The 15,469-nt window shown below is 57.9% G+C and overlaps 3 protein-coding genes across 9 annotated transcripts in view; 1 reads left to right on the top strand and 2 right to left on the bottom strand.

The window, feature by feature from the left end:
• Positions 1-140: 140 nt before the first annotated feature.
• BGLAP (bone gamma-carboxyglutamate protein) lies at positions 141-3,435 on the top strand. Its single transcript, XM_054485387.2, has 4 exons — positions 141-2,402; positions 2,660-2,698; positions 2,869-2,938; positions 3,140-3,435. The coding sequence occupies exons 1-4, from the start codon at positions 2,339-2,341 to the stop codon at positions 3,267-3,269; spliced, it is 303 nt and encodes a 100-aa protein (XP_054341362.1). The 5' UTR covers positions 141-2,338; the 3' UTR covers positions 3,270-3,435.
• Positions 3,436-3,521: 86 nt separating this feature from the next.
• On the bottom strand, positions 3,522-9,267 carry PAQR6 (progestin and adipoQ receptor family member 6). Of its 3 annotated transcripts, XM_054485238.2 has the most exons (7): positions 6,826-8,098; positions 6,273-6,400; positions 5,932-6,137; positions 5,690-5,816; positions 5,235-5,331; positions 4,854-5,004; positions 3,522-4,496 (listed from the first exon to the last, which is right to left on the bottom strand). In XM_054485238.2, exons 1-7 carry the CDS (start codon positions 6,874-6,876, stop codon positions 4,222-4,224), a joined length of 1,035 nt encoding a protein of 344 aa, XP_054341213.1. In that variant the 5' UTR covers positions 6,877-8,098; the 3' UTR covers positions 3,522-4,221. The 3 variants fall into 3 exon arrangements, with proteins under 3 accessions (XP_054341213.1, XP_054341204.1, XP_063506503.1); XM_054485229.2 differs by lacking the exons at positions 5,690-5,816; positions 6,826-8,098 and adding an exon at positions 8,109-9,267; XM_063650433.1 differs by lacking the exons at positions 5,690-5,816; positions 6,826-8,098 and adding an exon at positions 8,109-9,267 and having other exon boundaries at positions 5,932-6,400.
• A 101-nt stretch (positions 9,268-9,368) lies between these two features.
• Positions 9,369-15,469, bottom strand: part of SMG5 (SMG5 nonsense mediated mRNA decay factor) — a 35,982-nt gene continuing 29,881 nt past the window's right edge. For all 5 annotated transcript variants that reach the window (XM_063650427.1, XM_054479651.2, XM_063650431.1 and 2 more), the window contains 6 exons: positions 13,547-13,606; positions 13,032-13,191; positions 12,522-12,612; positions 11,511-11,585; positions 10,978-11,116; positions 9,369-10,790 (listed from right to left, as the gene is read on the bottom strand). In XM_063650427.1, coding sequence (XP_063506497.1) covers positions 10,707-10,790; positions 10,978-11,116; positions 11,511-11,585; positions 12,522-12,612; positions 13,032-13,191; positions 13,547-13,606 — 609 coding nt within the window. In that variant the 3' untranslated portion in view covers positions 9,369-10,706. The remainder of the gene's footprint in view (positions 10,791-10,977; positions 11,117-11,510; positions 11,586-12,521; positions 12,613-13,031; positions 13,192-13,546; positions 13,607-15,469) is intronic.

The following is a 15,469-nucleotide window of genomic DNA, read 5'->3' as shown; positions in this document are numbered from 1 at the left end:
TCTGTGAGGGTGCTTCCTCTGCCCTGGCCTCTCTTGGGCCAAGACCTGCTCCTGGGCTCCCAAATGCTGGCTCCAGTCAAGGCTTCAGTCGTGGTCCTCTGGGAGCATCCAGGCTGGGGTGGTTTGGCAAGGGGCTTACTAGACCATCATGTGCAGAGAGCAGCAGAGCCCCTTGTACAAAAACCAGGACCCCTGGGTTCCCTGTGGATAGGATGAGCTGCCAAGGAGGTGTCACTCTTGGCACCTTCCAAGAATCGTTACGGCCGGGTGCGGTGGCTCATGCTTGAAATCCTAGCACTTTGGGATGCCAAGGCGGGTGAATCACCTGAGGTCAGGAGTTTGAGACCAGCCTGGCCAACATGGTGAAATCCTGTCTCTACTAAAAATACAAAATTAGGCCGGGCACAGTGGCTCATGCCTGTAATCCTACCACTTTGGGAGGCTGAGGTGGGCAGATGACCTGAGGTCAGGAGTTCGAGACCAGCCTGGCTAAAATGGTGAAACCCCATCTCTACTAAAAATACAAAATTAGCCAGGCATGGTGGCGTGCGCCTGTGATCCCAGCTACTCGGGAGGCTGAGGCAGGAGAATCACTTGAACCCGGGAGGCGGAGGTTGCAGTCAGCCAAGATTGCGCCACTGTACTCCAGCCTGGGCAACAAGAGTGAAACTCCATCTCAAACAAACAAACAAACAAAATTAGCCGGGCATGGTGGCGTGTGCCTGTAATCCCAGCTACTCAAGAGGCTGAGGCAGGAGAATCGCTTGAACCTGGGAGGCAGAGGTTGCAGTGAGCCGAGATCCCACCATTGCACTCCTGCCTGGGCGACAGAGCGAGACTCCGTCTCAAAAAAAAAAGAATTGCGGGCACTTTGTTTCTTTTGCTTCTTCTACTTCACTCTTCTTCAGCCAGGGCAGCCAAAGGCAGGATGGGTGCTTCCCGGATCCACCAGAGGGGGAAAGGGGTTGGGCGTGTATGGGGGCAGAACTTTTTCCTAGTGAGAGCCTTGGTGAGGTCTGCTGGAGGCACACTGGGGACACAGGCAAGCATCAGGTGGTCCCCACTTCCCACCCCCCTCCCATGAACAGCACTTGGCTCAGTCTCCCTCTGCCCACCTTGTCACCATGGAGCTGTGGCATTCAAGCATCCAAATGCCCCGCTTCTGTCAGGCCTGCCCCGTCGGGTGCTTTGTTTACTTGTCAGGTTGGGCAGATGATCTCAAGCCCTGGTTGGTGGGTGGGTGAGTGAGTGAGGACACAGGTTAGACAGGGGAAGGTCCCAGGACACGTCTTCCCTCTCTGGGCTGACCTGAGGCAGTGGAGGCTCTCAGGTGTGGGATGGGGTTTTCAGGCCAGGATGTTCTGTACCGTAGAGGATAGGCCTTCCTATTACTTATAGCAGCACTACGGGAGGGCAGGTCCCTCCCCAGGGTGGTTAACACTGTGGAGGCTGCAGGGTCAGGAGCAGAATCGGGGGGCCAGGAGGGCAGAGGCACACTGCATCTCTGTGCTCCTCCCAGGCCCTGCCTCCCTGCCTGCTAAGGGCACAGGGAAGGGGGTCCCCACCTCAGTGAGTGCCTGCCTCCCTGCCCTGTGCCTGTGTACCTGGCAGTCACAGCCACCTGGCGTATCCCAGAAACCAACCGGCTGACCTCATCTCCTGCCCGGCCCCACCTCCATTGGCTTTGGCTTTTGGCCTTGTGCTGCCCGACCCTTTCTCCTGTCCGGATGCGCAGGGCAGGGCCTGAGCCGTCAAGCTGCACCCACAGCAGGCTGCCTTTGGTGTCTCACCGGATGAACGAGGGCATTGCGAGGCATCCCCTCCCTGGGTTTGGCTCCTGCCCATGGGGCTGACAGTAGAAATCACAGGCTGTGAGACAGCTGGAGCCCAGCTCCGCTTGAACCTATTTTAGGTCTCTGACTCCCGCTTCCTCTTTAGACTCCCCTAGAGTTCAGCCAGTGCTCAATCTGAGACTGGGGGTCTCTGAGGAAGAGTGAGTCGGGGCTGAGGGGTCTGGGGCTGCCCCCTGAGAAAGGGGCCAGAGGCAGTGTCAAGAGCTGGGCAGTCTGATTGTGGCTCGCCCTCCATCATTCCCAGGGGCCCCTGGCCCAGCAGCCGCAGCTCCCAGCCACAATATCCTTTGGGGTTTGGCCTACGGAGCTGGGGCGGATGACCCCCAAATAGCCCTGGCAGATTCCCCCTAGACCCGCCCGCACCATGGTCAGGCATGCCCCTCCTCATCGCTGGGCACAGCCCAGAGGGTATAAACAGTGCTGGAGGCTGGCGGGGCAGGCCAGCTGAGTCCTGAGCAGCAGCCCAGCGCAGCCACCGAGACGCCATGAGAGCCCTCACACTCCTCGCCCTACTGGCCCTGGCCGCACTGTGCATCACTGGCCAGGCAGGTGAGTGCCCCCACCTCCCCTCAGGCCGCATTGCAGTGGGGGCTGAGAGGAGGAAGCACCACAGCCCACCTCTTCTCACCCCTTTGGCTGGCAGTCCCTTTGCAGTCTAACCACCTTGTTGCAGGCTCAATCCATTTGCCCCAGCTCTGCCCTTGCAGAGGGAGAGGAGGGAAGAGCAAGCTGCTCGAGATGCAGGGAAAGGAGGATGAGGGCCCTGGGGATGAGCTGGGGTGAACCAGGCTCCCTTTCCTTTGCAGGTGCGAAGCCCAGCGGTGCAGACTTCAGCAAAGGTGCAGGTATGAGGATGGACCTGATGGGTTCCTGGACCCTCCCCTCTCACCCTGGTCCCTCAGTCTCATTCCCCCACTCCTGCCACCTCCTGTCTGGCCATCAGGAAAGCCAGCCTGCTCCCCACCTGATCCTCCCAAACCCAGAGCCACCTGATGCCTGCCCCTCTGCTCCACAGCCTTTGTGTCCAAGCAGGAGGGCAGCGAGGTGGTGAAGAGACCCAGGCGCTACCTGTATCAATGGCTGGGGTGAGAGAAAAGGCGGAGCTGGGCCAAGGCCCTGCCTCTCTGGGATGGTCTGTGGGGGAGGTGCAGCAGGGAGTGGCCTCTCTGGGTTGTGGTGGGGGTACACGCAGCCTGCCCTGGTGGGCACCCTGGAGCCCCATGTGTAGTGAGAGGAGGGATGGGCATTTTGCACGGGGGCTGATGCCACCACGTCGGGTGTCTCAGAGCCCCAGTCCCCTACCCGGATCCCCTGGAGCCCAAGAGGGAGGTGTGTGAGCTCAATCCGGACTGTGACGAGTTGGCTGACCACATCGGCTTTCAGGAGGCCTATCGGCGCTTCTACGGCCCGGTCTAGGGTGTCGCTCTGCTGGCCTGGTCGGCAACCCCAGTTCTGCTCCTCTCCAGGCACCCTTCTTTCCCCTTCCCCTTGCCCTTGCCCTGACCTCCCAGCCCTATGGATGTGGGGTCCCCATCATCCCAGCTGCTCCCAAATAAACTCCAGAAGAGGAATCCATGGGCCTGTGAGTCTGTCCAGTTTATGGAATGTGGGAGGGAGGTCTCAGGAGGATGGGGGTGAGGAGGTTTTACTTTCTTCAGTTCTAGAAAGTGCTTTCCAAAGTTTTATTTTTTTATTTGTACCTGCCTTGTTCCAGAAAACATTGAAGGTAGCTTCCCAAAGTCTAACTAGGGATCCCCCCTCTAGCCTAGGACCCTCCTCCCCACACCTCAATCCACCAAACCATCCATAATGCACCCAGATAGGCCCACCCCCCAAAGCCTGGACACCTTGAGTACACAGTTATGACCAGGACAGACTCATCTCTATAGGCAAATAGCTGCTGGCAAACTGGCATTACCTGGTTTGTGGGGATGGGGGGGCAAGTGTGTGGCCTCTCGGCCTGGTTAGCAAGAAGCATTCAGGGTAGGCCTAGGTTAGTCATGTTAGTTCTTCCCTGTGCTGAGCAGGGACTTCCAGGAGCACCAGAAATGGAGCCAGATGAAAGGACCCCAACACCTCCCCACCCCAACCTTTGACAGAGTATAGGGGCATCTTCAGCCTGGACACGCATGCATCTCCCCTCTCAGACCCTCAGCACTTCTTCCACTCCCATCAAGAGCCCCGTCATGGTCCCTCTCACACTCTGCCAGTCCTCCTAGACACCTCTCCTCTTCTCTGCCCTCTCTCCTCAGCCCCTGTTGGTTCCAGGCTGAGATGCGTCCCCACCTGATTAGGCCCAAATCTGGGCTCCTCGTCAGCACTGGGGCCTGGCCTCTGCCCCCTCCAGAACAGGGTCAGGGATGGCACCTCACTGTTGTTTGGCCTGGGTACCCCCCTCCAGTGGGCCACCCTGCAGCAGAGGGCATGTACTGGGGGCCCGAAGCAGGGTGGCTGTGAAAGCAGCAATAATGAGTAGGTTCCCGGCTACAGCCAAGACCAGTGTGGCCACTGTGCCTGCCAGGCCCAGGGCAGGTTCCTGTGTGGCCAGCCAGGCTCTGCGTGATCCCATATCAGCCAGCACTGCCTCCAGCTGGAAGTGGGTGCCCAGCACTGCACAGATGTGGAATAGCTGGTGGCTGTGGCCTGTGGAGAGGATGGGCAGGTCAGAGCCACACCTTTCCCAGTGCAAGTCACCCCATCCTCTGGGCCTGCTACTCCCCTATAAATTGAGAATAAGAAACCCTGACTCCCAGAGTGACTGAAAGGAATGAATGAACATTTGTGCATGTGGCCCCAGCACATATGCTACTAGTTTTGCTACCTGAGAAGTGGCAGGTGGAGGACGCTTCCAGTGATGCTCTCGTTATAGGAAGACAGGGAAGTCCCTCCTATAATTTGCCTCCATCCTGGGGCTGTAATACCCATTTACCCAGTTCATTCTGTGCTCTGGGAAGGCATCTGCCCCTGCCTCTTCCCGGGCCGGGCCAGTTGTGCCCTCACCGATGTAGTCAAAGCGTCCTGGTGCCAGCCTTTCGGGCAGGTGGGAGGCGAAGAGGAAGCCAGTGAGCAGCGCGCAGAAGAGGTGGTAGCCATGGCTGGTGCTCAGGGCCTCCTGCCCACAGCTGTGGCCCCTGCTCCAGCACAGCCCGAGCTGGCAAAGGAAAAGCAAGGCTGCTGGGGAGGGACTCGGGAGCCAAAACATGGGGTGTATCTGGGATCTGGTGAGGATGCAGAGCGGGCGGGCACAGCTAGGCGGGGTGCTGGACCCCAAGAGAGGCGGCTGGGCTGAGGCAGGGACTGAGGGGGCAGGGCTGGAAGTGGGCACCTTGAGGGTCAGGACAGGAAAGCAGGAATCTGGGCAGGGGCCCCAGGCCTCCTTACCCGATAAAAGAGTGGGAGGTTGTCGAACAGGAAGGGATAGGCGAAGGCTCCTGTGCGGAGGACCTTACTGAGCCCAGGGCTTTCCAGCTCCAGGAAACTGGGAGGCGGGAGGAAAAAGCCGGTCACCATCGCTGTGCTTGGGGTAGGGGTCAGAGAAAGGCAAGAGGACTTGGGCAAAGATGGAATATCAGCACAGCCTGCAGCTAAGAAAACCGTTAGGGCATATGACCTCTTGTGTAAAGGACCACATCTGTATGTGGGGATAAAGACACCTGCCTTGTATGGTGGCTTGTGAGAATTAAAGGAGACAGCATGGGTATGAGCATAAAGGGTCTGACAGAGGAAGTCCTCAGTACATGGTCCCGATGTCACCAGTGCTGTTCGAGAGCAGTGAGATGTGTCCTCTCCTGTGCCTCCGCCTTCCCCGTCCCCACTGGAGGGGCCTGGGAACCCACCGGGAGTAGCAGGAGAGGCCGGTGCACAGGAAGGAGTTGAGTGCGGCGGCAGGCACAAAGAACTGGTGCAGGCGGCCGTGCAGCCAGGAGGCCGGCATGGAGTAGGCGGCATAGGGGAAGGCGCAGCCTGCGGTGAGGTGGGGGCGTGCAGCTGAGGCCTGAGGGGCGCGCCCGTATGTCCCGCGTCCCACCCCTCGCTCCGGGACGCCCAGACCCCGCGCTCCCGCGCCTGTCCGGCTCACCCAGGCTGTAGAGGCTGAGCGCGCCGTAGTCCAGGAAGTAGCAGATGTGGCGCGCGCGGGGCGACATGGAGCTGAAGGTGTGCGCGCAGCACGACGCGAAGGGGTAGAGGCAGGCGGGCAGCAGGAAGACCAGCAGCGGCCAGTGGTACGGCTCCGCACGGAAGCCGGGGCCGCCCGCCAGCGCCAGGAGCCGCCACAGGAAGTACCTGCGGCGGGCGCGTGCTCAGGCCGCCGCGGACCCCCGCGACTGCCGCTGCAGCCCGTGGGCCTGGACGGTCCCTGCCCGCCTGGATACCCCCTCTGAGCTCAAGGCCGCGGCCTGGGGCAGAGCCTCCCCTCACCAGGTGGGCAGGAAGTGAGTCCAGATGTTGACCGTCTCGTTGGTCATCTGGAAGGAGCTGAGGACACAGTCCAAAGCCGAGCTGGTGGGGCGGCGGTAGCCAGACATGATGCCATCTTCCCAGAACACCTAGGGTAGTGGTGGGAGAGGAAGGGCGTCACTGTGCCCGGACCCTTTCCCTCCATTTGAGATCTCTGGAAGCAGGGTCAAAGAGGCTGGGCTGGAGATCAACGTGACCCCCAAGCCAAACTAAGTCTGATCTGATCTTACCACAGGTCCCAGTACCCACAACCCACAAACAGGAAACCGAAGAGCCAGATTGGGGTGGGATGGGGGTGGAGCGCGGCACACAGGTCGCTCTGGGGAAGGGGACTCCAGATGGAGGGCCACAAGCTTGTTCCTCAGAGAACAGAGGAAGAGTCTCACACTGGAATGGGAGGGTAAGAGTTCGCCTGCAGGAGGGGCTGCCCCAATAGCTAAAAGAGAAGAATGTCAGCCCCTAGTCAGTCCTCTAGGGAATGGGGGTTGGTGGGTCAGTGGGTGGAGCCCCTCACCCGGGGGACCTGGTGGACTTGAAGAAGTTGGGGCAGCTTGAGACTGAGCATGGTGGCCTGGTACCTCCACGTTGACCTAGAGACAGAGTGGGAGGTAGGGGATCAGATATCTGCCCCCATCCACAGGCCCCTTTCACCTGGGTTCAGCCCCAGGATGGGCTGTGCGTGTGGGAGGCAGATGGCACCCTCCCTCCTGGAGCTGCTTCCTTCAGGCCTAGGGAGGCTGGTCCACCTTCCCCAGCCCTTGCACCACTTAACTCCAATCCCTGTTCTCCTTGGGGCATTCAGTCCCCACACTGAGGGGCTTGGCGGCCTCAGCCCAGCATAGAGTGGCGGGGTCCTCCCAGCTGGGAGGCTGCCTCAAATAGTGATCCAGCCTCCCAGGCCGCAGTTTTTGTCTCAGGAAGAATCCTGACTCCCGGAGGCCAGCACAGAGACAGCCCGAGTACCACTCCCTTTCCCACTAGAATGTGCTTCGCCCACAGAGCCTGAACTGAGCACGGAACACTCTTGGCACTCAGAATCTCTGGAGAAGCCAGATGCCATCAGGTGGGACAAGGAGTTAGGGGGATGCCTGGCTTCTCTCTGAGGACTACACTTGTGGCCCCAGTAGAGTTTTGGGGTCCCTGCCCCTCCTGAGCCCCGGTATCCCTCAGCCCCACACCTGTGCACTGCCTCCGGGCGGCCGCGGCTCTGCTGCCCCGCCCGCCTCTCCCAGCACATTCCTTGGCACAAGTGGAGGAGCTGGGCCAGCTGGGCAGGCGGAGCTGCCCCAGGAGGAGGACTAGGACACTCCCCCCACCTCCCCAGGCCAAAACTTTGCAGCAACTCTATAGCCTAGCCCCTCCTCTTCCTGCCACCAGCTCTGCATCCGTGTTTTTGCCGCGTGCACTTTGGGGCTTGCACCAGCAGTCACTCCCCCAGCCTCTGCCCCTGAGATGGGTGCTGGAGATCCTGCTGGGCACAAGGCAAACCTGGCCCTAGTCCCTGCACCCCAGCAGAACAAAGATGGATGAGGGCCTCCCAGGGTATCCCTTGCTCGCTCCCACAAGTGGGATGAGGGGGAGGTCTCCTCCACCCTGAGTGCTGCCCATCTATCTGGGGGAGGAGTGAGGAATACGCTGGGGTCTAGCTGCCCTCACGGTGCCTTCCCTTAGTAGTAGGGTTTGGAGATCTCTGGAGTGGGGTGTGTGCAGTTGCTATGGAAATGGGGGAGGGACGGCTGGAGCAAGATGCTTTACCTCTATTTTCCCATAAGAGCCCCAGAAGGTGAGCTTCCTTACCCAGAGCTTGGTGAGTGCTCCTAAGCTGGTGGGTCAACAGGCCCAGGGCTCCACGGGCGGAGTCCGAGGCTGCTGCCAGCCAGGCTGATGGAGGAAGAGTGGCCAGGCAGGCGGGCCAGGCCTGGGCGGGGAATGGGGAGACAAAGGGGAGCCAGGGAACAATCCCAGCCTTGTCCAGCCTCCAGGGAGCAGCACGGGGTGGCCCAGCCCCATTAGCAGGCAGCTCACTCAGCCGCCTGCACACAGCCAGCTCCTCCAGCACGACCCAAACTCCCTGTGCTGACTGGCTAGAACAGGCTACTGGCCCAAGCCAGGATGTGGCCACGGTGCTGTAGAGTCCCCCCGGCGACTCAGAGCAGTGTTCCCCTGTTCCAGGTTCTCCCAGCAGTTGGGGACAGCTCTGCCTTAGGCTGGCAGAGGAACCCAAATCCCCAAATGCAGAACAGATTTCAGAAGCCATCTTTCACCATGCTTTGCTGCCTCTTAGCACCTGGTGCTGGGTAGGGCTCAGAGCAAACTGCCTTTGGTAAATGTTGGTTCTATCATGAGGGATTCACCAGACTCACCACCTCCCCATCCCCACCCTGAATACAATTTGAGATGCCAATCCTTGCAGGACAGGCACTTGAGGACTCAGAGACTGGTTTCTTTTTTTTTTTTAGGTGGAGTCTCGCTCTGTCACCCAGGCTGGAGTGCAGTGGTGCTATCTCGGCTCACTGCAAACTTCCGTCTCCCGGGTTCACGCCATTCTCCTGCCTCAGCCTCCCGAGTAGCTGGGACTACAGGCACCCGCCACCACGCCCAGCTAATTTTTTTTTGCGTTTTTAGTAGAGATGGGGTTTCACCGTGTTAACCAGGATGGTCTCGATCTCCTGACCTTGTGATCCGCCTGCCTCAGCCTCCCAAAGTGCTGGGATTATAGGCGTGAGCCACCATGCCCGGCCAGAGGCTGGTTTCAAGGCTCACCTCCCCACCCCCTTGAGGAAGAGGACCCAGCTGGTGAGTGAACCAACCCCAGGCAGTGATGTCGCTGGCAAGAGATTTTCACTATCACCCCTGCAAAGGCACTGCCTCAGTTTACAGTCAAGGAACCTGACAGTGCCTATCAAACCATCTCCAGGGCTTTCACTCAAATTGCCTGCTTCTTGTTCTGTTCCATCCACTTCAAAGAAGCCTTTCCAAAATGCATTTCAGGATGCCATCTTCAGCGTCCCACCCCCCAATGAAACTTCTATACAGACAGGCACCAGGAGACAGGGATTGGGCTTGGGGGTTTTATTAAGTGATGCTTTAGTCTCAGTCTCTGCCAGCAACTGGGAGTGGGGTGACTCCACTCACCCCAGGATTTCCCAGACTTGCTGTTTTAGAGGAAAGAGGCAGGAAGCCAACTATCCTCTAAGCCACAGCTTGGGAAGCTAGGCTAGTACTGGGGTGGGGGCAGCAGAGCTGAGACCCTCCACCCCCAGCCTCTAGCCTGTGCTATCCTCCCAGCCTGAGGGGGAGGAGCTGAGGCAATCCTGGCCACAGCCTCCCACACACAGCCCTGCTCTTGGTGCGCCATTCACTGCCCTGAGCTGTTCATGGTCTCTGCTCCCACATATGCACCTCAACACTCCAACAGCCAGCCCTTCCGGTCTTTAGTCCTGCAGAGGGCACAAGGAGGGACAGGGGGCCTCTCCTTTCTGCTGCCCACTGAATGCCGGCCCCTTGTCTTCAGCCCTCCCTTAGATAGGAAGAGGGGTGGTGGCCTCAGACTGCACCCCCTTTCTTCTCTTCCTGGCATCCCATTCTGTCCCAGCACAGCAGCCAAGAGCACAAAGCACAGCACCTCTGGGGCTGGTGGGCACAGGAGACCGTGCTGGCACAGGCCAGACTGCCCGCAGCCCTAGGTGGGGCCTGCTCCCTGCCCTGGAAGCTAGACAGAGGGAGACAGAAAGCAGAAGTGGGGCAATGGGATGTGCAGCCCCTGCAGCAGGAGGAGGAGCACACGAACCCTGACCCTGCTACTCGGTGCAGGCCACTCCAGGCCTTGCTTCTCTAACAGCCCCTGCGGCTGGCTCCAGAGTTGCCTGGTCCCCATAAAGGGGGCTGAAAGGAGGATGGGTGATCCTTGAGGAGGGGAAGGGTCTGCAGAGAATCACTCAGACACCAGGTATTACCCAGCTCTTCCCCCAAGACCTGGAGACTCCAAACTCCTGGCCCCAACCACCCTGCATCTTGGGTGAGGAAGAAGGGCCTCTTCTGCTGTTCCTTCCCCTCAGAGATCCAAGAACCCACTCCAGTGAAATGCAGGTACCCATGCCTGCCACCTGCCCCTGGAGACAGCAGGGGAGCTGAGGCAGGAAGGCTGGCCAGGGGCCCACAAGACTCTCCTACTCCAAGCACTTTCCTGGCTTTCCTAACGTCTTGGCAACAAAGGGACCCCACCCTCCCAGGCGGCTCCTGGGCCCTCCCTGCAGCCTCTGAGCAGCTAGGCCTCCCTCCTGTGTGCGTGCATGAGTCTGCGTGTGGTGGGGTGACTACAGGTGCTGGTCCTGGCTGCCAGGGAGGGCAGGAGAGATCTGGAGTCAGCCCCACTGCAGGGCCTGGGGGTCAGTATCAACCAATTTCCTTCCACTGCTTGTAGAAGTCCAGAACATTCTTGATGTCCACGCTGGCGTGGGCAGCGGCCTGCAGGGCTGCCTGTGGAATGGGAGAAGGAAAGATGGAGAGGGTCTGACCTCCTGAACTGAATAGCAAATCGTTGAGGTGCTGGGGAAGGAGTGATGGAAGAGAAAAAAAGGCAGCTATGTGGAGGGTCTGGGGATGGAGTCTGCTCTGGTACCTTGTCCCTATTCCACACCATCCCCCCACCTCACCCATGACCCACCTGCATGGGGCCTGAAAGCACGCTGGGGTTGTCCAGTGGAAGGCCTGTGATGATGGTCACCATGCCGCTCGGATCCTCCTCACCTGCCCCCTGGGCCAGAGTCAGCTGTTTGCAGCTGTCTAGGATCTTATAGAGAGTCCTGGGGATGGGGGGCAGAAGGGAAGATCAGCCAAGACCCAGCATTAGCACAGCCCAAACACCAGGATCTCCAGGGGACAGGGGCAGCTGGGGGCTGGGAGGGCAGCGAGCAGCAGTGGGCCCTGGAGACACTATGGGGAGCAGGCAAAGGTACACTGAGGGAAAACACCAAGCGTGAGCATCGCAAGGCCCAAAGAGGCTGACCCATCTGCAGAGGAAAAGCTCAGGGGCTGCAGCAACTTCGTACTCCCCGCAAGGTGAGGCCTGCAGGAGGGCCCTGGCAGGCTACGTGTGGAGCCTCAGAATTCTCCAGCCCTACCCGTTCTCCCTAGGAATGCTCGTGAAGGAGCAAGGCAGGTGGCCTGAGGTTCTAGGGGTGAGGGCTAAAATGTTACCAGGCATCTGCATCCTGCCTCTTCAGCTTATGCCGCTCAAAGCTCTTTCCCACCTCTTTCTGGCAGCGAATGTACCTGCAGAGGAGATGTGCGAGTGGAAGTCAGGAGCAGGGGACTGGCAGGGCGCCTTACACAAAGCAGTCCGTTGTGGCTCTGGGGGCCTGGTTTTGTAGGCGGGGGTGGGGAACACGTCTCTCCCACCACAGCTCTGTTTGGAGCCATTCTTAAGTGGCTTCCTGGCTGCTGGGCCCAGCTCACTTTTCCTCCTGATAACATCAATTATTTGGTTCCTCTCAGGGGAGGAGCTGGAAGGGGAGAAGCAGCAGATGCTTTTCAAGTCAGGGCTTCTGGAGACAAGGTCCAAACAATCAGGCCTTGTGCAGCTTCCTGGCCAGCCAGAGCAGATGCAGAGGAGGGGGTGGGCCAGCTAGCAGGGAGAGGGAAGCTTTCTCCTTATTCCCTACACCCTCTGCCTAGTCCTCCTCCAGCCCCAAAGGCCAGAAGGGCAGGCCTGTACCGGCTGAGCATCTGCACACACTGCCAGCTGCCCCTCCCTGGCTGGCTTTGGTCTCACCACTCCCTCAGCTCAGCAGGGAGGTGGGAAGCCCCTGGGCAGCCTGGATGAAGGCCCTCACACTCTGAGAAACCTGATCACCTGTCCCAACCCTAAAGCAGGAGAAATTCCTATAAAGGAGTTCACAGTCTAAAGTTGGGGGAGGGAGGTCTGCTCCCTTCTCCCCAGTGGGTGCTGATCACAGGCTTGCCCCAGAGGAAGGACAGCAGCTCAGTGCTCCCCACAGGGCTCCTGACCTCTTTGGTCACCCTCTATTTCAGCAGCTACAACCTTGACTTCTAATTATCTCTGGTATCTCTCCCCAGGCAGTGAGCTAACTGTGAGTAGAGACGGGTATGTATGCGTCTTACCCATAGGGAGCAAGGGGCTTTCATAAGCACGTGTTGTCCAAAAGACAGACCCAGGGCTCAGCACAGGTCCAGCCAGGCCGCGCTCACCTGTTTCCTTTTTTAAACTCTGCCTCCAGGTACCGAATCCCATCCCGGGCCCCTGGGTGTTCCTTCTTCAGCAAATCCAGGCCATCGATCACTGGTGGGCAAGGTAGGGGTAGGGAAAGACAAAACAGGTAAGCTCAGACTGCTGTGACAAGGGGCTCTGGAGGAAGCATCTGAGCTCACCTCAGTACACTCTTCAGGCAGAGAAGAGACCCCGGCTCCCTAGAGGGCTCCCAAGTTCTCTGAAAATGTGACCTTCTGCCAGCAATATACTTGGCAATTTACCAAGTGCTTTCACATTATATTCACTTACATTTTCTGTTTCTCCCAATTGTCTTGTGAGGCAGAATAGGGATTATGTCCATTTCACAGATGAAGTGAGGGGTTCACGAAGGTAGTAAGACTTGACCAAGGTTACTGCATATAAACTGGGCCCCAAATAAGGTCTCTTAATCCCAAGCCCAGAATCTCTTTTAGTCCTACTCTGTCTGCTTACCTCTCCAATGTACTTACCTGTCCTTGGGATGATGACAATGAAGCGGCCACTGGTGGCCAGTTGGCGGATGACAGGGAGATGGTGGCAGAGGGCCTGGGTGTCAGGGACGAGGTAGGGAGACATGGCTGACTGGGCCTTGGGCTGCTGCAGGCTGCCCTCCAGCTGAGACACTTCGAGCTGGTGAGAGAGGGCAAGGTGGGTACAGCTGTGGGGGACCCCTGCAGCCGGGCCAGGGGAAGAGTGGTGCTCAAGGTGGCTCTATGGGGCTCCTCCTGTTGTTAAGGGGATCAGAGGACCCTTTCTACCAATGGCTTTGGGGGAAAAGTAGAGAAAGGGAGAGACAGAAGTGAAGGCACGAAGGAGGCAAATGGCTGAGTGAAGAGTGAGTAGTAAGGAGGGTCATCTGGGAGAGGCAGAGGGACACAGAGGCAACAGAGCAGGGGGACTACAGCGGAAGGCGGAGACCTGCCAGTAGGGTTGACACAAAAGCTCTACCAAGTGCAGAAGAAGCACTTGGGCCCTGACTTCCTACCTGAAGTCGTAGCTGAGCCATGTCTCTCATGAGCCTGTTCCGACGAGCTTCCTCCTGTGCCTATGAGGGAAAAAACGAGCTGAAAGGAGTTGGGGTGTATTTTCCCTTCTCCAGTGATCAGGAAGACCAAGAGGGTTTCCTGGGGTCTCAGTGTGACCTCATGCAAAGTCACTCTCTAGCACTGCTGCTGAATGAGGGGAGGAGAGGCATGGAAGAAAAAATATTCTTCCGCTGCACTCTGAACAACTTCCATTAACCAACCTGATGCAGGTCATGATGTTCCAGGCCCTGCAGGGGATGGGGAGCAGACAGCCATGTGCCGTCACCATGCAGGACATCACCTGGCTGTGCCTCAGGATTCAATCTCTGCTCTTCTCAATCTGGTCTCCCCTCCCAGGAGATCCTACCCATGCACTTCCTCACCTTCTACCCCCGTCCACTTGCCAACATCTTCCAAATCTGCAGATTCAGCCCAGGCCTGACCATCCTGAGCTCCAGACCCACACATCCAACTGCCTACTCAGCAGCCCCATCTGCTCCTCAGAACCTGCGTCTCTTCCTCTAGTGTTCCCTAGCCTAGTAAATAAACCAGTCTGCCCAAGTCAGAAGGCTCAGGGTTGGCTTTGAATCTTCCCTCTCTCTCAGCCCCAGAAGTTATCAGCTTCCCTGTCCTGTCAATTGTGCCCCCCTAAACAGCATGCAAATCCTTCCACCTCCACTGTGAAACCCTAGTCTAAGCCAACACCTCTCCTTGACTAATGTAACAACCACCGTACTGGTCTCTGCCTCTAATTCAATCCCTTTTCTCCACCTACAACCAAGGCAATTTTTTAAAAACCATCTGATGCCCATTATAGCCCTGCTTAAAAGTCTTCTGATGCCTTTCCTCTGTATTATGGGTAAAGCCCAAATTCCTTAGTATGGTCTAAAAGATGAGGTTAAGGATGGGGACTTTATCCTGTAAGATATGGGGAGCCACTGAAGACTCTTTTTATTATGTTTTTCTTTTTTTTTGAGACAGGGTCTCACTATGTCACTCAGGCTGGAGTGCAGTGCCACAATTCCCGTTCACTGCAACCTCTGCCTCCCGGTCTCAAATGATCCTCCTGCCTCAGCCCCCCAACTAGCTGGGACTACAGGCACATGCCACCATGCCTGGCTAATTTTGGTATTTTTTGTAGAGACTGGGTTTCACCATGTTGCCCAGGCTGGTCTCAAACTCCTGGGGCTCAAGCAATCTGCCCGCCTTGGCCTCCCAAAGTGCTGGGATTACTGGTGTGACCCGCAGCACCTAGCCCACTGAAGACTCTTTGATGACCAAAGTGGCATCATCAAAGTGGTGCTTTAAAATATTAATCTTGGCCAGGCACGGTGGCTCACACCTGTAATCCCAGCACTTTGGGAGGCTAAGGCAGGCGGATCACCTAAGGTCAGGAGTTCGAGAGCAGCCTGGCCAACATGGCAAAACCCCATCTCTACTAAAAATACAAAAATTAGCTGGGTGTGGTGACGGGCACCTATAATCCCAGCTACTTGGGAGGCTGAGGCAGGGAAAATTGCTTGAACCTGGACGGCAAAGGTTGCACTGAGCCGAGATAGAGCCACTGTACTACAGCCTGGGCGACAGAGCAAGACTCCGTCTCAAAATAAATAAAAAAAAAAAAATAAGATAAAATATTAATCTTGGGGCCAGGCACAGTGGTTCACGCCTGTAATCCCAGCATTTTGGGAGACCAAGGTCAGGAATTTGAGACCAGCCTGGCCAACATGGTGAAACCCTGCCTCTACTAAAAATACAAAAACTGGGGCCAGGCACAGTGGCTCATGCCTGTAATCCCAGCACTTTGGGAGGCTGAGGCGGGTAGATCACGAGGTCAGGAGTTCGAGACCAGCCTGACCAACATGGTGAAACCCCGTCTCTAC

Source organism: Pongo pygmaeus, chromosome 1 (assembly GCF_028885625.2).
Source record: "Pongo pygmaeus isolate AG05252 chromosome 1, NHGRI_mPonPyg2-v2.0_pri, whole genome shotgun sequence".
Taxonomy (NCBI): domain Eukaryota; kingdom Metazoa; phylum Chordata; class Mammalia; order Primates; family Hominidae; genus Pongo; species Pongo pygmaeus.
This window is presented reverse-complemented; position numbering and strand designations above follow the sequence as displayed.